Source organism: Hyperolius riggenbachi, chromosome 1, assembly GCF_040937935.1.
Source record: "Hyperolius riggenbachi isolate aHypRig1 chromosome 1, aHypRig1.pri, whole genome shotgun sequence".
Lineage (NCBI taxonomy): Eukaryota > Metazoa > Chordata > Amphibia > Anura > Hyperoliidae > Hyperolius > Hyperolius riggenbachi.
In genome coordinates, this window is record NC_090646.1 from 485,852,341 (window position 1) to 485,874,756 (window position 22,416).

The 22,416-nt window shown below is 43.5% G+C and overlaps 1 protein-coding gene across 1 annotated transcript; it reads left to right on the plus strand.

Moving 5' to 3' along the window:
• Positions 1–589: 589 nt before the first annotated feature.
• Positions 590–10,957, plus strand: HAUS4 (HAUS augmin like complex subunit 4). Its single transcript, XM_068271548.1, has 3 exons — positions 590–752; positions 8,948–9,087; positions 10,757–10,957. The coding sequence occupies exons 1-3, from the start codon at positions 728–730 to the stop codon at positions 10,946–10,948; spliced, it is 357 nt and encodes a 118-aa protein (XP_068127649.1). The 5' UTR covers positions 590–727; the 3' UTR covers positions 10,949–10,957.
• Positions 10,958–22,416: the final 11,459 nt, after the last annotated feature.

The following is a 22,416-nucleotide window of genomic DNA, read 5'->3' on the forward strand; positions in this document are numbered from 1 at the left end:
AAAACAGCGGACTTTCCTGACCATTTATCCAAGTGGGGATTCATAAAAGCTGTTCCCGCATGAAAATCTACAATCCCCCAGCAGAGCGAGAAATTTCCGCCTTCTCCAGTGTTTTTCTAGATTAATCTAGAAAAAAGTAACAAAATGGCCATTCATAAAGTTTAGAGGAAGCGGTATGTGGACGGGAAATACCGCTTCCTCTGATTTTGCGGATTACATACAAGTGAATGGGACAGACCTCCCAGAGAGAGCAGTGCACGGAGGGACTCTGCCGGCTGAAGTGTTTCCGCATGCCTTCCGACAGCTTACCGCCAGCTTTCAGCGGGAGATCTCCGCTCTTGCATCGCAGCTGGCAAGATTTTTTTGAATGACCACCCAGAAGTGTAAAATACCGCTGCGGTATTTTCCCTCCAGGAGTTTTTTCGCCACAACTTTTTTATGAATAGAGCCCAGTGTGATAGTTTATGCACAGCAGCAGCAAATGTCCATGGAAGAGATGTGCTCCGTGCTCCCTCTAGTGTTTAGAATGCAGATGCACTATAGCTTTTCTGCACGCCTATTGCTGACTTCACTTCCAGAGCGACGCGACTTAAAACTCCCGCTCTGGTCGCTGGTGTTGTTGCTGAATGCAGTGCTGCTGTAGTGAGTGCAAAGTGCGGGGGGTGTCTGGAAGTGGTGCCACTGCTCTCCTGTACATCATCTGACCAGTGACAGCTGCAGAGGGAACATGGCATCTCGGACGCTGCAATACGGTGAGCTGGAGAAGCTACTGTGTTATTTACTCTCCTCATTTCTAGGATCACAGATGATCTATACAGGAGCACCTCTGGCCCCTAAAAGGGTTGGCAAAACAGGTTGTGGCTGGAGCCAAATAACACAGCATGCACCACTGCTCCTTATCATACAGTGTTATATGTGCTTTAGTGAAAGAAATGTATTTAAACGGTACAAAAAAAGACATAAACAGTACCCAAGTTAAAAATGGTTCTGTGTTAGTGAGGATGGATGGGGGGCGGTGTTGCAGAGTTAAATATTATGAAGTGCTAACATTACGCAGCCCTGAAACAGAACAGGTAAATACTTACCTATTCTGGCAGGTGATTGCTACGACCCCTTGGAGAGTGGGCCTTGGCAATTTTTTTTGGTACTTATCCGTTAGCCGGGCGCATCCGGCAGGTGGTGCTAATTACTATTCCCCCTCCAGGCCGCCATGGATAGTAGGGAAAGATGTAACTCTGGTGGAGTTTTGTCGCCACCTGCCGGATGCGCCCGGCTAACGGATAAGTAGCTTTTTTTAAAAATCGCTGTGGCTCTGGCCACCCCCATCTGTGTTGTTGGGCCCACCCGCAGCTCAGCAGCCGCCGCTTAATTGGTGGCTGCCGAGCTGGGGGCGGAGCACAGACTGCCGAAGAGCTTCGGAGGTCATTGTAAACAGGACCGCAAATGCACTGCTGAGGGGTGGTCACCTGTGATGCGAAGATGTCAGAACAGGTAAGTATTTGATCCCGTGACACCCCTACTGTCATTTTTACCTTAGGTACAGACAAATTACAAGAGCTGTACAGATATTACCAATAACAGGATCATATCAATGTCACACAGATATTACCAAGGACGAGTAGATAATACCTACAATATGCAGATCGCAGTGACATGCACATACCAGTCATGCTGGGAGTTCTATGTGGTTTCTAATTATTGGCAGGTAGTCCTAGATAGATTCTGTTTACAAGCAGTTAGGCTTGGTTCCCATCTGCCACCAGACTACATGGGGCCAGCGGTAGCAGACAGTGTAGTTTCCGCCCTTAGGCCTGGAACCCACTGAAAACAGCAAACGCGAAACGCTACCGCTAGAGTTTTGTCTGAGCGGTTTGCAAGCGGATTCATGCGCGTTTGCGGTCGCGTTTTGCAACATTGTATTTTTTTGCTCAGCGGTTGCGTAGCGTTTTGCGTTTTTATCCTGATTGGTCCTGTGAATAATTTTTCATTTTGTTACAGTGTGCTGAACCACAAAACGCTAGCAAAACCGCTCAGTTTAGGTTTTGCTGAGCGTTTCCGCTAGCGTTTCAATACTTTACATTGAAGCGCTAACGCTCCCAAAATGCTGCACGTCCTGCGTTTGCGTTTCTGGGAAACGCAAACGCTCCTGTGGAAGTTGCCCCATCCATTAACATTGGCCCAGCGTTTTGGCAAAGTGCTAGCGTATCGCAACGCTGCCAAAACGCTGCCAAAAGCGCTCCTGTGGGTTCCAGCCCTTATGGTCTGCTGTGGTTTGAGGTATATGAGGAACGCATCCGCCTGTTATCGCAGACGGTACAGAAGTGTGATCCGCTTACTGCAATGGATCCAATAGGATCCATCCTCTATATGTTTTATAATGAGCAGAAAACAGACAAAAAAAAGTCCATTCTTAGCTCGAGTGAGAACACAGTCTAAATGATACATAGTGATAGGCAGATGGAGGCTGCATGAAGTGGTAGGCAAATAACATTGGGCAGCATGCTCCACAAATCACAAATTAGGTTTTACCCAAGTAACAAAATAAGGCTTGCGTGTACCAGGGCCGTGGAGTCAGTGCAATTTTTGAGTACCTGGAGTCGGTGGTTTCATAAACTGAGTCGGATGATTTTTGTAGTGTACCCCAAATAACAGTTAGGCAGGTAAATAATGGAATAAAGCAGCCTCAGATGATAGAATTGGGGAGGCACGTAAACCCAAATTAATCAGGGATACCCACAAATGATAGAATTAGGCAGGTATGACCACCAAATAACATAATTGGGCAGGCAATTTTAATTAGTTCCTCGACATGCAGAGTAGGCAATGATTATACTTACTTTCTTTCATGTTCCTACCCATAACAATAGTAAGTAGTAAGAATGAGTAAGGCACCCCTCTATAGTAGCTGGGTGATGTGCCTTGGCAAGACCTGGCAGCACTCCTGGTCAACCTTGTACTTGAAAGAAAATGCCGGCACCATCCAATATCTTCTTATGCTCTTTTATTATACAATACAATAACATTTCTATAGCGCTTTTCTCCCATAGGACTCAAAGCGCTTAGGCTCTCTCAGATTCAGTAATTAGTAGGATGAAGTATTCACACAACAAAAGTTATATTTCTGCAAATGCCAAACTGAACAGGTGGGTTTTCAGTCTGGATTTAAACACGTCCAGGGATGGAGCTGTCCTATCTGTTGAGGTAAGGAGTTCCAAAACGTAGGGGCAGCATGACACAAGGCTCTGGGACCAAAAGTTTCCAAGTGGACTCTGGGTATGACTAGATTATTAGAACCTGTTGATCTGAGAATGTGGGGATTGCTACGCAGCTGCAACATATCTTTCATGTATCCAGGGCCTAGATTATTCAGGGATTTAAATGTCAGTAGGCCGATCTTGAATAGGACCCTCCATTCTATAGGTAGCCAGTGAAGGGAGTGCAGGACTGGCGTTATGTGGCAGTGACGGGGTTGGTTGGTTAGCAGTCTGGCAGCAGTATTCTGTATCCGCTGTAGGCGGTACAAGACCTTTTTTGGAAGGCCAGTGTAGAGAGCATTGCAGTAGTCTAGTCGGGATGTGATGAAGGCGTGGACTAAGGTTGGCAGATCTTTTGGGGGTATGAGGTGCTTGATTTTTGCAATGTTCTTCAGCTGAAAATAGGATGATTTCACCACGGCAGAGATTTGAGTTCTGAAGTTTAAATCCCCATCAATTAGAACTCCCAGGCTACGCACATGATCAGAGCTGTGTAGATCCGTGCCTCCTATTCCCAGTGGTGAAGACTGCAAGTTAAGTTGTTTTGTTATCATGCTCTGCCCTCCAATCAGAAGGACTTCAGTTTTGTCTGCATTTAGTTTCAGCCAGTTGTCATTCATCCATTTCTGTAGTTCACGTAAGCAGGCGTTTATAGTTAGCGTTGGGTCTGTCACACCAGGCTTGAAGGAAAGATATAGTTGGGTGTCGTCTGCATAGCAGTGGTATGTCAGGCCATGTTTTTGGATTAGTTTTCCCAGCGGTAACATGTAAATCATGAAAAGCAGGGGAGAGAGGATTGAGCCCTGGGGCACCCCATACTTAAGTGATACAGGGGTGGACAGGATGGGCCCCATAGACACTTTGTGGGTTCTGCCACTCAAGAAGGATTGGAACCACTGAAGAACTATGCCATCAATGTCGCAGTATTCCTGTAGCCTGTTTATCAAGATGTCATGGTCAACTGTATCAAAGGCTGCAGAAAGGTCTAGCAGTATGAGGATTGAGCACTCTCCTCTGTCTCTTGCCATGAGCAGGTTGCCATGATTCATATACAAAGCAGCCGTCATGGCAACATTTCAGCGATAACTTCTCCTTTATCAAGCTAAGCCGCAATGTAATACACATTATGCATGCACTCTTACGCTTTATATAGAGGACATAGAGGGCTATCCACCAATAACATTGGAGATTGGTATCTAACCAATCACTCAGGTCCGCTGCTAGCTGGACCTGATGGAGAACTGCGCTGTTGCAAGCCCATTGGACGCTGGCAAGAAGACCAGCCTCTCCTACCTTTAAATCTATTGGTTGCAACCACAAGCTGCCGTTATCTCCGCCGTCCCTCCTCCTGCGTGTGTCTCCCACCACGCCCACGTCAAGCGGACCTGATGGGGAACATCGCAGGGTGACGTCAGCGGGAGCGGCGTCACCCGCTCGCTACCGCCCACTCAGAGGAACAGCCAATGTTTGGAGCGCCGACATCAGTCGGCGCCGCCCATCACTCCTGATGTAAACAAAACGGCAGAGCGTGGAGCAAGCCACATAACACAGAGATGGCGATCGTTAGTTTGTTATATAAACAAAACACTAACAAGGGCATAGGGAAGGGAAGACTGGGAAGGGTAGAGGGAAACAAACACCAGGGGCAACGGGGACAAATTCAGCATAAATCTAAAGATGAAAACCATCATATGTCACATAGTGGCAAAGCTTATCATGTAACCTACATGTATATGTACATATATATACAGTGCCATGGGCAGCAGCCCAAGAGAAGCATCTAGAGAAACGGCAATAGATCCAGCTCACGGTTTAAACCCCGTGGTTCCATAGTATCTAATTTATTTTTATTTTTTTTTAATCCAAAATGCCTCACGCCACAATAACTTTTTAATCCTATCTCCACCTCTCCTGGGAGGTGAAACCTGCTCCAAAATCATAAACCTAAGTTGGGAAACATTGTGTCTAGCTAAAGAAAAATGGTAGGGGACTGCCTGATCAACCAAATTCTCTCGTATAGCATGTTTGTGAGATGACAATCTCACCTTCATTTTTTGTGTTGTCTGGCCGATATATATAGAAGACCACAGGGGCATTTAAGTGCATAAACTACATACATTGAGTCACATGTGTGACATCCTTTGATCTTAAATTTAGTACCCCTGTGGGGGTGGACAATTTCATTACCTTTGATGACTGAGCTGCAATGCACGCAGTTCAGGCACGGAAAGGTACCTTTTCGTGTGGATACTGATCTAGTAGGCGGATCTGTATCCGCATGTACCAAGCGGTCCCTAAGATTTGGTGCTCTACGATAAGAGAACAAGGGGGGATTCACAAAATATTCTATATCTGGAAAACTATCGGACAAAAAATGCCAGTGTTTCCTAAATTTTTGACACATTGCTACTGGCTGCACTATATCTAGATACAAATGGTGTCCTGTTCTCCTTCTGCCTATTGTTTCTCTGTCTACCGCCATTACCCAGACCCCTATCATGGGCTGCCTGCACCACATCAGAAGGATAACCCCTCTGCGGGGTACTGCTATGATGTCGAATGTGGCCCCGTCCTACGCAAACCTCTACATGGGTTTGTATAAACAGATATATGTGTATACTAACAGTCTTTTCAAAAAATATTCCCTACATTGGCTAAGATATATTGATGATGTTTTTTGCGTGTGGGCGGGGCCGCATTCGACCCTTGAAGCTTTTGTCTCGGAATTAATGAACCAATGTCATGAGATTAAACTTACTACCCATAGCTCCAGAGAGAGGATCATCTTTCTTGATACAATGGTCATTAGGCAGGATGGCCATTTGACTACCAATCTCTTTGTTAAGCCCACGGATGTGAACTCCCTGTTATACTTTGGGAGTTTCCACCCGTGGGCTACCAAGAGGTCGGTACCTATAAGTCAGTTTCAAAGGGTGCAGACCATTGTAGAGGATGAGACAGTGAGGAAAGAGAGAATGGACCAGATACATTTGAAATTTATGCAGAGGGGTTATCCTTCTGATGTGGTGCAGGCAGCCCATGAGAGGTGTCTGGGTAATGGCGGTAGACAGAGAAACAATAGGCAGAAGGAGAACAGGATACCATTTGTGTCTAGATATAGTACAGCCAGTAGCAATGTGTCAAAAATTTAGGAAACACTGGCATTTTTTGTCTGATAGTTTTCCAGATATAGAATATTTTGTGAATCCCCCCTTGTTCTCTTATCGTAGAGCACCAAATCTTAGGGACCGCTTGGTACATGCGGATACAGATCCGCCTACTAGATCAGTATCTACACGAAAAGGTACCTTTCCGTGCCTGAACTGCGTGCATTGCAGCTCAGTCATCAAAGGTAATGAAATTGTCCATCCCCACAGGGGTACTAAATTTAAGATCAAAGGATGTCACACGTGACTCAGTGTATGTAGTTTATGCACTTAAATGCCCCTGTGGTCTTCTATATATATCGGCCAGACAACACAAAAAATGAAGGTGAGATTGTCATCTCACAAACATGCCATACGGGAGAATTTGGTTGATCAGGCAGTCCCCTACCATTTTTCTTTAGCTAGACACAATGTTTCCCAACTTAGGTTTATGATTTTGGAGCAGGTTCCACCTCCCAGGAGAGGTGGAGATAGGATTAAAAAGTTATTGTGGCGTGAGGCATTTTGGATAAAAAAAAAAAAAAATGAGATACTATGGAACCACGGGGTTTAAACCGTGAGCTGGATCTATTGCCGTTTCTCTAGATGCTTCTCTTGGGCTGCTGCACATGGCACTGTATATATATATATATATATATATATATATATATATATATATATATATATATATATATATATATATATATATATATATATATATATATATATATATATATATATATATATATATATATATATATATATATATATATATATATATATACACAGTGTTCTCCCCAGGCTCTTTTAGCCGGGTGCTCCACCCGGCTAGATTTGGTGACCACCCGGCTGTCATCGGCTCACCTCCTATGCTGTAAGCAGAGTTGCCCTGCATTTTCCTCTCAACCCACCCGGCTACTTTTTCATGCCACCCGGCTACTTTTTCATGCCACCCGGCTGGAAAAAAAAATTCTGGGGAGAACACTGATATATATATATATATATATATATATATATATATATATATATATATATATATATATATATATATATAATATTTATGTGTGTATTTGTGTGTGTATGTATGTATGTATGTATATGTATGTATATATGTGTGTGTGTACATACATACATACATGTAGGTTATATGATAAGCTTTGCCACTATGTGACATATGATGGTTTTCATCTTTAGATTTATGCTGTATGTGTCCCCGTTCCCCCTGGTGTTTGTTTCCCTCTTCCCTTCCCTTGCCTATGCCCTTGTTAGTGTTTTGTTTATATAACAAACTAACGATCGCCATCTCTGTGTTATGTGGCTTGCTCCACGCTCTGCCGTTTTGTTTACATCAGGAGTGATGGGCGGCGCCGACTGATGTCGGCGCTCCAAACATTGGCTGTTCCTCTGAGTGGGCGGTAGCGAGCGAGTGACGCCGCTCCCGCTGACGTCACCCTGCGATGTTCCCCATCAGGTCCGCTTGACGTGGGCGTGGTGGGAGATACACGCAGGAGGAGGGACGGCGGAGATAACGGCAGCTTGTGGTTGCAACCAATAGATTTAAAGGTAGGAGAGGCTGGTCTTCTTGCCAGCGTCCAATGGGCTTGCAACAGCGCAGTTCTCCATCAGGTCCAGCTAGCAGCGGACCTGAGTGATTGGTTAGATACCAATCTCCAATGTTATTGGTGGATAGCCCTCTATGGCCTCAATTCACTAAACTTATCTCCTGTCTTTATTAACTCTTCTAGAGTTGTTACCATGGTGATAAGGCATGTAGTATTCAGGAAACATTTTACCTCAGGCAAGCCTAAAGTTAACTCTTCTGTCTTTAAATTAACTCTCCAATCCTTAAAATAACTCCAGAGTTAAAGACAGGCTGTTAATTAGCTGCATGTGAAAATAACTACAGAGGAGGTAAATTAACTACAGAGGAGGTAAATTAACTACAGGAGAGGTAACTTAAGGAATGAAGAGGTAAGATAACTCTCTCACGTGTGGAGGTAAGTTTTCTCTTGCCTTATTATCTCCAGCATGATCTTAGTGAATTGAGGCCATTAATGTCCTCTATATAAAGCATAAGAGTGCATGCATAATGTGTATTACATTGCGGCTTAGCTTGATAAAGGAGAAGTTATCTCTGCAACGTTGCCATGACGGCGGCTTTGTATATGAATCAATAAAAGAGCATAAGAAGATATTGGATGGTGCCGGCATTTTCTTTCAAGTACCCATAACAATAGTCCAACAGTACACCAATGTATTGCATCAAATGCCTCCTCAACATACTGCTGCTCTGGTTACTGACCATGATGGGCTAGAGCAGAAGAGATGGCCATGAACTAGACCAGCAAAGCTGCCAGAAGGCACAGGGAGGAGGCATGTATTGCAGCCTCTGATGCTTACGACCCCCCTTCCCCAATATCCTTTACTAACAGTGAAATATCTGGGAAGGTAAACTAGGGGTGTAAAGTTCTCCTAAACCCTAATGTGGCAGGTATATGGGGGGTCGAAGTCTATTATCACTTGGTTAATGCCTGTTTTTATTGTTAGTAAACAGCCACCTGCCGATGCTTCGCCTGGAGGAGGAAGACCTGGAGAGGAATCCTCAGTTCAGTAAACTTCTGCTGGAGCTATGTCAGGTTCTGGAGCCAAGCAGCAGCAGTACCTCCTTAAGTCGTGAGCTGGAAGAGGTAATCGGTTTTATTTGTAAAGGAGGTTTCACGCTTGTCTTTGTGTTTAATGCATGTGATTTTTCGCATTTACGACTCTGCGTTTGCAATTTTACTTTTTTTTTTTTTTTTACCAACTTTTGTGAGTTTGTTTTATGTATGTGTGTGCACAGTAAAATCCCTTTATAGTAAACCCCAAGGGTCCAGTAAAAGTGTGTATGAGAGAAATCGCCACCAGGAGACTTGGGCGCAGGATACAGCTTATATACGGCAAACACTGCTCCTGCACAAGGCGTTAAGTACTATTCCCCCTCCAGGTCCACGTGGATGGTGGGGAATTATGTCATTAAACTTCCAGCTATTGCTGGCGGCCTAATTAGTGTTTTATGTCTTCTGACGGAGCCGATGTTACTTGCTGTGTGCCATAATTCCTATTATGGTCTATGGTGGCGCCGGCTGCGCCCAAATCTCCTGTGCTGTAAGATCGATATCAGAATTGTTCATACATTGAATATTTATACAAAAATAAATAAAAATAAACAATCTGCACGTACTCAACCTTGTAGTATAGCCTGCAAACTGCAAAGCAGGATTGACAGCACAACTGACTGGATCACCATTACCAAAAATACAAGTGCCATCACTCAACAGGCTTTTATATGGGAAACACTTTATTAGTAGAAAAAAACACACGCAAGGGGGTTATCCTAAAAACAATTAAAAACACTGGAGCGCTCCGATATCAAACATGTCGCAAGCACACCTCTCATACCACCATCCATACAGGGGTACCGGTACCTCTAACTGGATATCTACCCTGCAGGAGGAGTGGGGAACAGAGATGGGAATGCAGGCAGTCTGTAAGGTGTCAACAGCTGACCCGTAATATCACATTGGTATCCAAGTGTCAGCAATGAGTGAGTGGAAACTCTTCGCCCGCTGTGCGGGACTCACCAATCTTCATCCAATTGCGGACCCTGGGTAACTGCTGTGCGCACAGCCGAGACTTGCTTGTCTTCACCGGTCCTCAACCCGGGAGGGGAGGTGCCCGGTCACATGGAGCCCAGGCAGGCCAGCAACACCAATGGAGGATCCCTGCTGATCGACACGCCGGAACGCTCCAGGACAGCTGCGGGATGATGCCCCGCCCACCTACGCGTTGCGTCCGCCTTCTGCGGACTTCAACTGGGTGTGGCTCAATGTGATATTACGGGTCAGCTGTTGACACCTTACAGACTGCCTGCATTCCCATCTCTGGGAATTTTAGGATAACCCCCTTGCGTGTGTTTTTTTTTCTACTAATAAAGTGTTTCCCATATAAAAGCCTGTTGAGTGATGGCACTTGTATTTTTGGTAACATTGAATATTTATACAGACGTAGTTGCTGGGACCTGAGTTTTGAGACTACTATAGCCAGAGGTTTACTTATATATACACTGCACATTAGATGGGGAAGAGCTGGGGTCCTTGCAGGCAGTGGTGGCTCCACAGATTCCTGCTGGAATGTACTGAAAATCTGTGTACAGTGTGTGGCAGATAGCTGTCAGATTTCGATCTATAAGTGTATGGCCACCTTTAGTTTGATTTAAAGACATTTATCAGCAATGAGATTTTATGGGAATTTGGCTGCTTTCACTAGGTCTAGCCAGATCTCTATCATTTACTTATGGCTTTCTTTTTTCGTATTAAGGCACAAAGAGAACTGCGGCTGCAGAGGAAGGTGTGGCTGAGGTCAGAGGTTATTCATAGGCTAATACAAGAGATGTTACTGGACTTGCAGGTCAGGAAGCTGGAGGGTAAAACAACTGATGAAGAAGACAAGGTAAGGAGGAAATATTTCTTTCTCCGCATCCTCCATCTTGACTCTTTGGCAGTGTCTTAAAGAGAGTCTGAAGCCAATATAAATACTTGTTTTTTTTCCTGCTATTTGCAATAAGCAATATGTGCAGTGCTGAAACGCTGCATTACAGCGGCAGAACAAGGGCTTTATACCCCCCAAATCCTCAGGGCAAAAGTTGAGGAGCGCTTCCTGGTAGAGGTAGAGCTTTGTACTGTTAGCTCTGCCTCTACTGGAGTCAATCTCTGCCGATCACCGCCTCTCCCTGCCCCTCTCAATCTTCTTTCACTGAGAGGGGCGGGGAGAGGCAGAGATTGACTCCAGTAGAGGCAGAGCTACAGCACAAAGCTCTGCCTCCCCAGGCAGCAAAATCCACGACCTGGAAAGTATAAAGCCCTCATTCTGCTGCTGTAATGCAGCATTTCAGCACTGCACATATTGCAAATAGCAGGAAAAAAATAAGTATTTAAATTGGCTTCAGAGTTTCTGTAAAGTTGACCTAAAGTCTGAATGTGTCTCTGCCTCTTTACAAAACAAAATGTGTCCCTTTTTTTTAACAAGAATGAAGAAGAGAGAACCGAGAGCCCGATATGGTGTAGTATGTCAAGGTAATTGGATAATTAGAAAGAGTATAAATTGTATACTCACAAACCAGGGTTACCTCCAGGCAACCACTGTGTAGGCAGGTGAGGAGATTAGCCTGTCCTCACTCAGGAATAAGAAGTCGCTCTCTGTAGGCTTGAAAAACAAGAAGGGGTATCCCCCTCCACCAAAGGTGGATACAATCAGTATTATGGTAGAGAACAGAGGCGCCAAAAGGATAAAAACAATATTTAAAAGTTTTAAAATTATTGCTTAGGAGGCAGTGGTGGACTCACCTCCCACAAGCAGACACAACAACTGTGTATTCACAAAAGGGACATTTATTGGTATACTCCAAATAAGGTTGCAACGCGTTTCGCAGGTCAAACCCGCTTCATCAGGCAATTACAGGAAGGAGCACACAACTGGGGGTAAGAGGCAACACATTTGTACAAATCCTGAACAGACTGCATATCAATAAACATAAATATTTGTATGATGGAATTCACTGGTGTGATTTAAATTAACGGGAAGAGGTGGCTAATTATTGTATTTTGGGGGTGGAGGGGGGGGGGGGGGCGGGGAGAGGGGGGGGGGAAGAGGACGGAGGGCGGGGGGGGGGGGGGGGGAATGGGGAAAGAATTGGAGATGGGAAATGGGAGGGGGGGGGGGAAGAGGGGGGAAGGGGGAAGGGGAAGAAGGGTGGGGGGGGGGTTTGTTTTAGGGGGAAGAAAGATAGTGGTAATTTTAAGTATTACATCATAGCATTAATATTCATAAACATAATCATAAACATAATCAAACGTTAATCTCAAGCATGTGGCAAGATACTTTCATAACATACAGTAAACAGTATCATAATTCATATATATATATATTTTTTACCCATACATATGTGTATTGGGAGCGGTTAGCCTATATGAAATAGTGCAAAGGAGTTCAGGGCTGGCAATAGTACATTGGGTATTTAAGAAAGACATGCAGAGTAATTTATAGAAGACACATAATGAACAAGCATCAAACAAGATTCACTTACCAGCAGTATGTCCAGATAGCACCTGGCGCCTCAGTGGCCAAGTAGTACTGAACTGCTGTTTATATAGTGTTGAACTCCTCCCCTTAGCTAATTGGAATGTGGGGCGGGCACTTAGTTACGTCATTACGCATGTGTACATGCGTATTTTGATGCGTAATGGCAGTGGCTGGATAGTGTACTGGCTAAGGGTGCTGCCTTTGACATGGGAGACCAGGGTTCAAATCCCGGCCAAGTCAAGTACCCATCCAATAAGGAATTCAAGGCAAGACTCCCCAACAATGCAGGGTGGCCTCTCGAGCGCGTCCCTGTGGCTGCAGCTCTTGAGTGCTTTGAGTCTGACGGGAAAAAAGCGCTATGCAAATGTTTGGATTATGGATTATTATTAATGGCGGTCAAGGATTTCGTATGCGTACATGCGTATTTTGACGCGTAATGGCGTATATGGATTGCATATTGTCAATGCGCGATGAAAAAGGGGCGCATGCGTACTAGCATGATGCCATGCGTACGGTGGCATGGAATGGGAATGTGGCGTATATTTGAACGTGTTGGAATGCGGAACCATTGCTCAAGATAAGAGAACCACTATTTAATATTAATACATTTCAGGTTACTTGATCTGACAGAATATACCATTGTGGCTGTACAATTATATGCAATTATTGTCATACGATTTGCTCTGCATTGCAACAGTACTCTCTATCTATGTAAACGCATATACATGTAAAAATGAGTAAAATTGATAATACAAATAAAAAAATATAAAAGGTTCCGACTAGCCAACTAAGACATAGAGTATGGATAAAAACATGATCACGTTGGAATACTAAGCATAACGTTCTTAACATAAATACGCTCAAAAACAATTATAAAAATGAGCTAAAAACCCAAGAGGAATATAATAGTAAATAAAATAAATAAAAAAAGATAATAAAAAAACTCGAACTTATAACACAAACCGATAAAAGAGGCGACTAAGTTAAAATAATATTGGAATGTTATGATCAGTGAATTTTTTCTAGTTGTTCGTTGAGTCCCTCCGGAATGAGAGTCCTCAGTATTTGTATCCAGAACATTTCTCTCGCTTTCAGTATTTCAAAAGCATTGTGCTGTTGTGGGTTAATGGATTCTATAAGTGTTATACGGAATAAAGTGGGGTCATTGTGATGGTGAGTGCCGAAGTGTCTCGAGACGCTGTGAAGGGGAAAGTTTTTCAGTATGTTTCTTTTGTGTTGTCCAATTCGGCTGCGTGCCGGTTGTGTGGTACGGCCCACGTACTGGAGGTGACACGGGCAGGAGATCACATATATGATATATCTTGAAGTACAGGTAATCGGGTGTTTAATTGGATAGTTTGTTTTGGTGGCATTGGAGCAGAATGAGGTGGTGATATTGATAAATGGGCAAGCTTTGCATCTAGTATTATTGCATGGAAAACAGCCCGGGGAGTGTGCGACGTTTGGAATTGAGTTGGATATTTGTGTACGAAGTTTGCTGGGTGCTAGTAAGTTGCGCAAGTTGGGGGCTCTTCTAAAGGTGATTTGAGGTTTTTGTGGGATAGATTGTCGCAGATAAGGGTCTTGTTGTAGAATATCCCACCTATTCGTTAGAATTGACCGGATCTGTGGGTGTTGGGCATTGTATCGTGTGATGAATCGGGGGCAGTCCACGCTAAGTGGCTTAGTGAGGAGCTGAGTTGGGTTGTGCGATGGAGTTGTTTTGGCTTTAAATTTCGCATCCTTGATAAGCTTTTTGGGGTATTTTCGTGCCAGAAATTTGTTAGTGAGTAAACCTGATTGTGTGTTGTAGTCTGAGATGTCTGTACAATTTCTGTATATCCTTCTAAATTGACTATATGGTGTGTTAATGGTCCAGGGGCGATGGTGAAAACTTTCAAAATGTATATAATTGTTAGCATCTACCGGTTTGAAGTATGTTTTGGTTTTTATAGTGTTAGATTCTATGAACAGTGTTAGGTCCAGGTATTCAATATTCATGGGGTCATGTTGTGAAGTGAATTGTAATCCAGCAGCATTTGAATTGAGATAATTGATAAAGAGGGGGATCCGGTCAATGTTGCCTTGCCATATCAGGATGAGGTCGTCTATGTACCGTCTATAAAAAACTATATTGTCAGTGAAGGGGTTATTAGCTTGTAATTTTTGTAGTTCCAGAAGTCCCATGGATAAATTTGCATATGATGGGGCGAACGACGAACCCATAGCTGTTCCATTGGTTTGATGGTAGATTTTGTCAGAAAAGGAAAAAATGTTGTTCTGTAGGATAAATTCTGTACATTGCACTAAGAAGGATTGTTGATCATAGGGCATAGCGGGATTAGTTGACAGAAAATGTTTGATAGCTGAAATACCATAAGAGTGTGGAATGTTGGTGTACAAAGAAGTTACATCGCAGGTGAGCCATACAAAACTATCTTGCCAGGTGATGCCTTTAAGAAGTTCTATCAGGTGTGCGGAGTCTCTGAGGTAGGAGTCTAGTGATCGTACATGAGATTGTAGATGTTGATCTACAAAACGTGAGAGGTTGCTAGTCATTGAATTTATACCGGATATGATGGGGCGTCCTGGTGGTTTGGTTAAGGATTTGTGTATCTTGGGGAGATAGTAGAAAAAAGGTGTTTTGGGATGCGGGTTGATGATGTAGTTTCTTTCATTTTTTGAAATAATATTGTTGGATAGGGCATTATTGATGAAGGTTTTCAGTGTTTTGTTAAGCTCCATTGTGGGATCAACATCCAGGGTAATATAATATTTGGTGTCACCCAAAAGGCGTTCTGCCTCTTCCAGATAATCCTTTGTGTTAAGAATGACAATCCCTCCCCCTTTGTCTGCTGGTTTGATGGTAAGGTCATGATTATGCTGTAATGTCTTAATGGCGATCTTTTGTTGGCGGGTCAGGTTGGATACCGGGTTGGGGTTGTCAGTGTGTATGTTCTGTAGGTCATTAAGTACTAGTGAATAGAACGTGTCAATATAGTTGCCTTTTGAGGCTACAGGGTAAAATCTTGATCTTCCTTTAAGTTTTGTAGTGATGTATTGTTCTGTCTGAATATCGGAGGGGGATAGTGTGCAGATTGGTATGGTATCATCATTGGTGATGATTAAGGCTGTCGGGTCATTGGGAGGGGGCGGATTTAGTTTTTTTATAGCAAAATGTCGTTTGAGTGTTAGTTTTCGTATGTAGGCATTTAGATCGGAAAAAATCTCAAACATATTTGACTGGTTGGTTGGACAAAAAGATAATCCTTTTTCCAACAGTGTGGTTTCGCAGCGGGATAATGAGTGATCGGAAAGGTTAAATATATATTTGGTTTGTTTTGAAGGGGGGGTGGGATTGGTTGTGGTTAGTGTTTTCCTCGTTTTTCTTTTCCCGCGTTTCCCCCTTTTTCGGAGTCGGGTAGGGGTCTTTTTTTCTTTGGTTTGAATATGGTCCGAGACGCTATCGGACTGGGTAGTTGGGTAGCTAACACGTTCTGGGATAGTGTGGTAGGTAGGTCTAAAAAAGAGGATGTAAGAGTAGTATCAGCATTGGTGTTGGTGGTGTGTGGGGTGGTGGGGCCATTCATGTTGGGTTGGAAAAAAGTTTCAATGGAAGTTTGAATGAATGTAGTTGGCTGTTCTGAACTATTATCATTTTCAATGTGAGGGGTTGTAGGAGCTTGATTGGTCATTGTGATTGGTCGGGGGCTGTCGCTTGCGGAGGGGTTGGGAGTGGTGGGTTCGGAGTCATATATACTTAACTGTGAAGGTCGGATTGGTGAATTGTGCTCTGATTCTAGTATAGTAGGGGAGGGATTGTCACTCATTCTGGGTTCAACTGTTTTGGATGAATTTGTAGGTAACAAAGACAATGGGGCATCTTTACCGGAGAAGTTGAAGTTTGGATTCATTAGAGGTATTCGAGTAGCTGGTTTGTCACCTCCAGTACGGGGGGTCGAGGTAACTGACTTGTTTTGTTTGGGGTGTGTGTTGGCAATGGTTAGTTTTTTATTTTGGCGTTGTGGTTTCGCTATTATTGTTGGTCCTGTGTTGTAATTGAAACTGTTCGGAGGGGGAGTGGAAGCCGTGAATTTGTTAGTTGTGATTATCGCTGTTGTATTATTGGTAATTGGGGTGGGGGTGATATTAGGTGTGTTGGTTGGTGGTGGGACCGGTGGTGGTGGAAAAAACGGCGGGGGTGGGTATGGTGGATATCTGGTGGGGGGTGGCGGTATGGTGAGACTCATAAGTGGTACTGGGCGGGGTTGTGTATGTGCAGGTGGTCTACCTGGCAAAGGAGCAGTTGGGGGGTGCAATTTTCGCTCCCTCTCCTGTGCTCTGCATAAGCCAGGCGGTCCCTATTGAGTTTTTTAAGTTTGATATCAATGGTTTCTATTTCAAATTTTCTGAGTCGTGAAGTGAGGTTTGATAGGAGTGGGCCGTATTGGGGGCTTTTGGAATGGAGGGCGAGGAAGTTTCGGCATTCAGTAATTACTGGCTGCAAGGCCTGAATGATTGATTTTCTTTTATTTATGAGCCTCTCCATCATGCCCTGTGTACAAAATTCGAGGTAAGCATACCACTCAGTTGTAAACACAGTGTCCGTGGGGAAGGCAGTAAGAGTTTTTATACGTATGCCATCCGGCGAGATTTTTTCCTCTATATAGGTATCTTGCATGGCTATGTCAGCTATGTTAAAAAATTCATCTCTTAATGCGTTTCCAATTTTGAAAGGTGGGCTTGAGATCGGTGTTATCAGCAGGAAGTGTATCCTCTGTAGGAATGGGGTTTGGGTCCTGAATGTTGTTGGATTTGAGTTTGAACTGGGCCAGCAGGCTGTCTCTATGTGAAGACCGATCTAGGAGGGCATCCATAGCAGAGTAGGGCTTCTATCAGTTCGTGTTGCCGGTTCGACGATACGAAAGGCCTAGACGAGCTAGTGCAAATATGAAGAAGAGAGAACCGAGAGCCCGATATGGTGTAGTATGTCAAGGTAATTGGATAATTAGAAAGAGTATAAATTGTATACTCACAAACCAGGGTTACCTCCAGGCAACCACTGTGTAGGCAGGTGAGGAGATTAGCCTGTCCTCACTCAGGAATAAGAAGTCGCTCTCTGTAGGCTTGAAAAACAAGAAGGGGTATCCCCCTCCACCAAAGGTGGATACAATCAGTATTATGGTAGAGAACAGAGGCGCCAAAGGATAAAAACAATATTTAAAAGTTTTAAAATTATTGCTTAGGAGGCAGTGGTGGACTCACCTCCCACAAGCAGACACAACAACTGTGTATTCACAAAAGGGACATTTATTGGTATACTCCAAATAAGGTTGCAACGCGTTTCGCAGGTCAAACCCGCTTCATCAGGCAATTACAGGAAGGAGCACACAACTGGGGGTAAGAGGCAACACATTTGTACAAATCCTGAACAGACTGCATATCAATAAACATAAATATTTGTATGATGGAATTCACTGGTGTGATTTAAATTAACGGGAAGAGGTGGCTAATTATTGTATTTTGGGGGTGGAGGGGGGGGGGGGTGGGGGGGGGGGGCGGGGAGAGGGGGGGGGGGAAAGAGGACGGAGGGCGGGGGGGGGGGGGGGGGGGGAATGGGGAAAGAATTGGAGATGGGAAATGGGAGGGGGGGGGGGGAAGAGGGGGAAGGGGGAAGGGGAAGAAGGGTGGGGGGGGGGGGTTTGTTTTAGGGGGAAGAAAGATAGTGGTAATTTTAAGTATTACATCATAGCATTAATATTCATAAACATAATCATAAACATAATCAAACGTTAATCTCAAGCATGTGGCAAGATACTTTCATAACATACAGTAAACAGTATCATAATTCATATATATATATATTTTTTACCCATACATATGTGTATTGGGAGCGGTTAGCCTATATGAAATAGTGCAAAGGAGTTCAGGGCTGGCAATAGTACATTGGGTATTTAAGAAAGACATGCAGAGTAATTTATAGAAGACACATAATGAACAAGCATCAAACAAGATTCACTTACCAGCAGTATGTCCAGATAGCACCTGGCGCCTCAGTGGCCAAGTAGTCACTTCACGACTCAGAAAATTGAAATAGAAACCATTGATATCAAACTTAAAAAAACTCAATAGGGACCGCCTGGCTTATGCAGAGCACAGGGAGAGGGAGCGAAAATTGCACCCCCCAACTGCTCCTTTGCCAGGTAGACCACCTGCACATCCACAACCCCGCCCAGTACCACTTATGAGTCTCACCATACCGCCACCCCCCACCAGATATCCACCATACCCACCACCCCCGCCGTTTTTTCCACCACCACCGGTCCCACCACCAACCAACACACCTAATATCACCCCCACCCCAATTACCAATAATACAACAGCGATAATCACAACTAACAAATTCACGGCTTCCACTCCCCCTCCGAACAGTTTCAATTACAACACAGGACCAACAATAATAGCGAAACCACAACGCCAAAATAAAAAACTAACCATTGCCAACACACACCCCAAACAAAACAAGTCAGTTACCTCGACCCCCCGTACTGGAGGTGACAAACCAGCTACTCGAATACCTCTAATGAATCCAAACTTCAACTTCTCCGGTAAAGATGCCCCATTGTCTTTGTTACCTACAAATTCATCCAAAACAGTTGAACCCAGAATGAGTGACAATCCCTCCCCTACTATACTAGAATCAGAGCACAATTCACCAATCCGACCTTCACAGTTAAGTATATATGACTCCGAACCCACCACTCCCAACCCCTCCGCAAGCGACAGCCCCCGACCAATCACAATGACCAATCAAGCTCCTACAACCCCTCACATTGAAAATGATAATAGTTCAGAACAGCCAACTACATTCATTCAAACTTCCATTGAAACTTTTTTCCAACCCAACATGAATGGCCCCACCACCCCCACACACCACCAACACCAATGCTGATACTACTCTTACATCCTCTTTTTTAGACCTACCTACCACACTATCCCAGAACGTGTTAGCTACCCAACTACCCAGTCCGATAGCGTCTCGGACCATATTCAAACCAAAGAAAAAAAGACCCCTACCCGACTCCGAAAAAGGGGGAAACGCGGGAAAAGAAAAACGAGGGAAAACACTAACCACAACCAATCCCACCCCCCTTCAAAACAAACCAAATATATATTTAACCTTTCCGATCACTCATTATCCCGCTGCGAAACCACACTGTTGGAAAAAGGATTATCTTTTTGTCCAACCAACCAGTCAAATATGTTTGAGATTTTTTCCGATCTAAATGCCTACATACGAAAACTAACACTCAAACGACATTTTGCTATAAAAAAACTAAATCCGCCCCCTCCCAATGACCCGACAGCCTTAATCATCACCAATGATGATACCATACCAATCTGCACACTATCCCCCTCCGATATTCAGACAGAACAATACATCACTACAAAACTTAAAGGAAGATCAAGATTTTACCCTGTAGCCTCAAAAGGCAACTATATTGACACGTTCTATTCACTAGTACTTAATGACCTACAGAACATACACACTGACAACCCCAACCCGGTATCCAACCTGACCCGCCAACAAAAGATCGCCATTAAGACATTACAGCATAATCATGACCTTACCATCAAACCAGCAGACAAAGGGGGAGGGATTGTCATTCTTAACACAAAGGATTATCTGGAAGAGGCAGAACGCCTTTTGGGTGACACCAAATATTATATTACCCTGGATGTTGATCCCACAATGGAGCTTAACAAAACACTGAAAACCTTCATCAATAATGCCCTATCCAACAATATTATTTCAAAAAATGAAAGAAACTACATCATCAACCCGCATCCCAAAACACCTTTTTTCTACTATCTCCCCAAGATACACAAATCCTTAACCAAACCACCAGGACGCCCCATCATATCCGGTATAAATTCAATGACTAGCAACCTCTCACGTTTTGTAGATCAACATCTACAATCTCATGTACGATCACTAGACTCCTACCTCAGAGACTCCGCACACCTGATAGAACTTCTTAAAGGCATCACCTGGCAAGATAGTTTTGTATGGCTCACCTGCGATGTAACTTCTTTGTACACCAACATTCCACACTCTTATGGTATTTCAGCTATCAAACATTTTCTGTCAACTAATCCCGCTATGCCCTATGATCAACAATCCTTCTTAGTGCAATGTACAGAATTTATCCTACAGAACAACATTTTTTCCTTTTCTGACAAAATCTACCATCAAACCAATGGAACAGCTATGGGTTCGTCGTTCGCCCCATCATATGCAAATTTATCCATGGGACTTCTGGAACTACAAAAATTACAAGCTAATAACCCCTTCACTGACAATATAGTTTTTTATAGACGGTACATAGACGACCTCATCCTGATATGGCAAGGCAACATTGACCGGATCCCCCTCTTTATCAATTATCTCAATTCAAATGCTGCTGGATTACAATTCACTTCACAACATGACCCCATGAATATTGAATACCTGGACCTAACACTGTTCATAGAATCTAACACTATAAAAACCAAAACATACTTCAAACCGGTAGATGCTAACAATTATATACATTTTGAAAGTTTTCACCATCGCCCCTGGACCATTAACACACCATATAGTCAATTTAGAAGGATATACAGAAATTGTACAGACATCTCAGACTACAACACACAATCAGGTTTACTCACTAACAAATTTCTGGCACGAAAATACCCCAAAAAGCTTATCAAGGATGCGAAATTTAAAGCCAAAACAACTCCATCGCACAACCCAACTCAGCTCCTCACTAAGCCACTTAGCGTGGACTGCCCCCGATTCATCACACGATACAATGCCCAACACCCACAGATCCGGTCAATTCTAACGAATAGGTGGGATATTCTACTACAAGACCCTTATCTGCGACAATCTATCCCACAAAAACCTCAAATCACCTTTAGAAGAGCCCCCAACTTGCGCAACTTACTAGCACCCAGCAAACTTCGTACACAAATATCCAACTCAATTCCAAACGTTGCACACTCCCCGGGCTGTTTTCCATGCAATAATACTAGATGCAAAGCTTGCCCATTTATCAATATCACCACCTCATTCTGCTCCAATGCCACCAAAACAAACTATCCAATTAAACACCCGATTACCTGTACTTCAAGATATATCATATATGTGATCTCCTGCCCGTGTCACCTCCAGTACGTGGGCCGTACCACACAACCGGCACGCAGCCGAATTGGACAACACAAAAGAAACATACTGAAAAACTTTCCCCTTCACAGCGTCTCGAGACACTTCGGCACTCACCATCACAATGACCCCACTTTATTCCGTATAACACTTATAGAATCCATTAACCCACAACAGCACAATGCTTTTGAAATACTGAAAGCGAGAGAAATGTTCTGGATACAAATACTGAGGACTCTCATTCCGGAGGGACTCAACGAACAACTAGAAAAAATTCACTGATCATAACATTCCAATATTATTTTAACTTAGTCGCCTCTTTTATCGGTCTGTGTTATAAGTTCGAGTTTTTATTATCTTTTTTTTATTTATTTTATTTACTATTATATTCCTCTTGGGTTTTTAGCTCATTTTTATAATTGTTTTTGAGCGTATTTATGTTAAGAACGTTATGCTTAGTATTCCAACGTGATCATGTTTTTATCCATACTCTATGTCTTAGTTGGCTAGTCGGAACCTTTTATATTTTTTTATTTGTATTATCAATTTTACTCATTTTTACATGTATATGCGTTTACATTGATAGAGAGTACTGTTGCAATGCAGAGCAAATCGTATGACAATAATTGCATATAATTGTACAGCCACAATGGTATATACTGTCAGATCAAGTAACCTGAAATGTATTAAT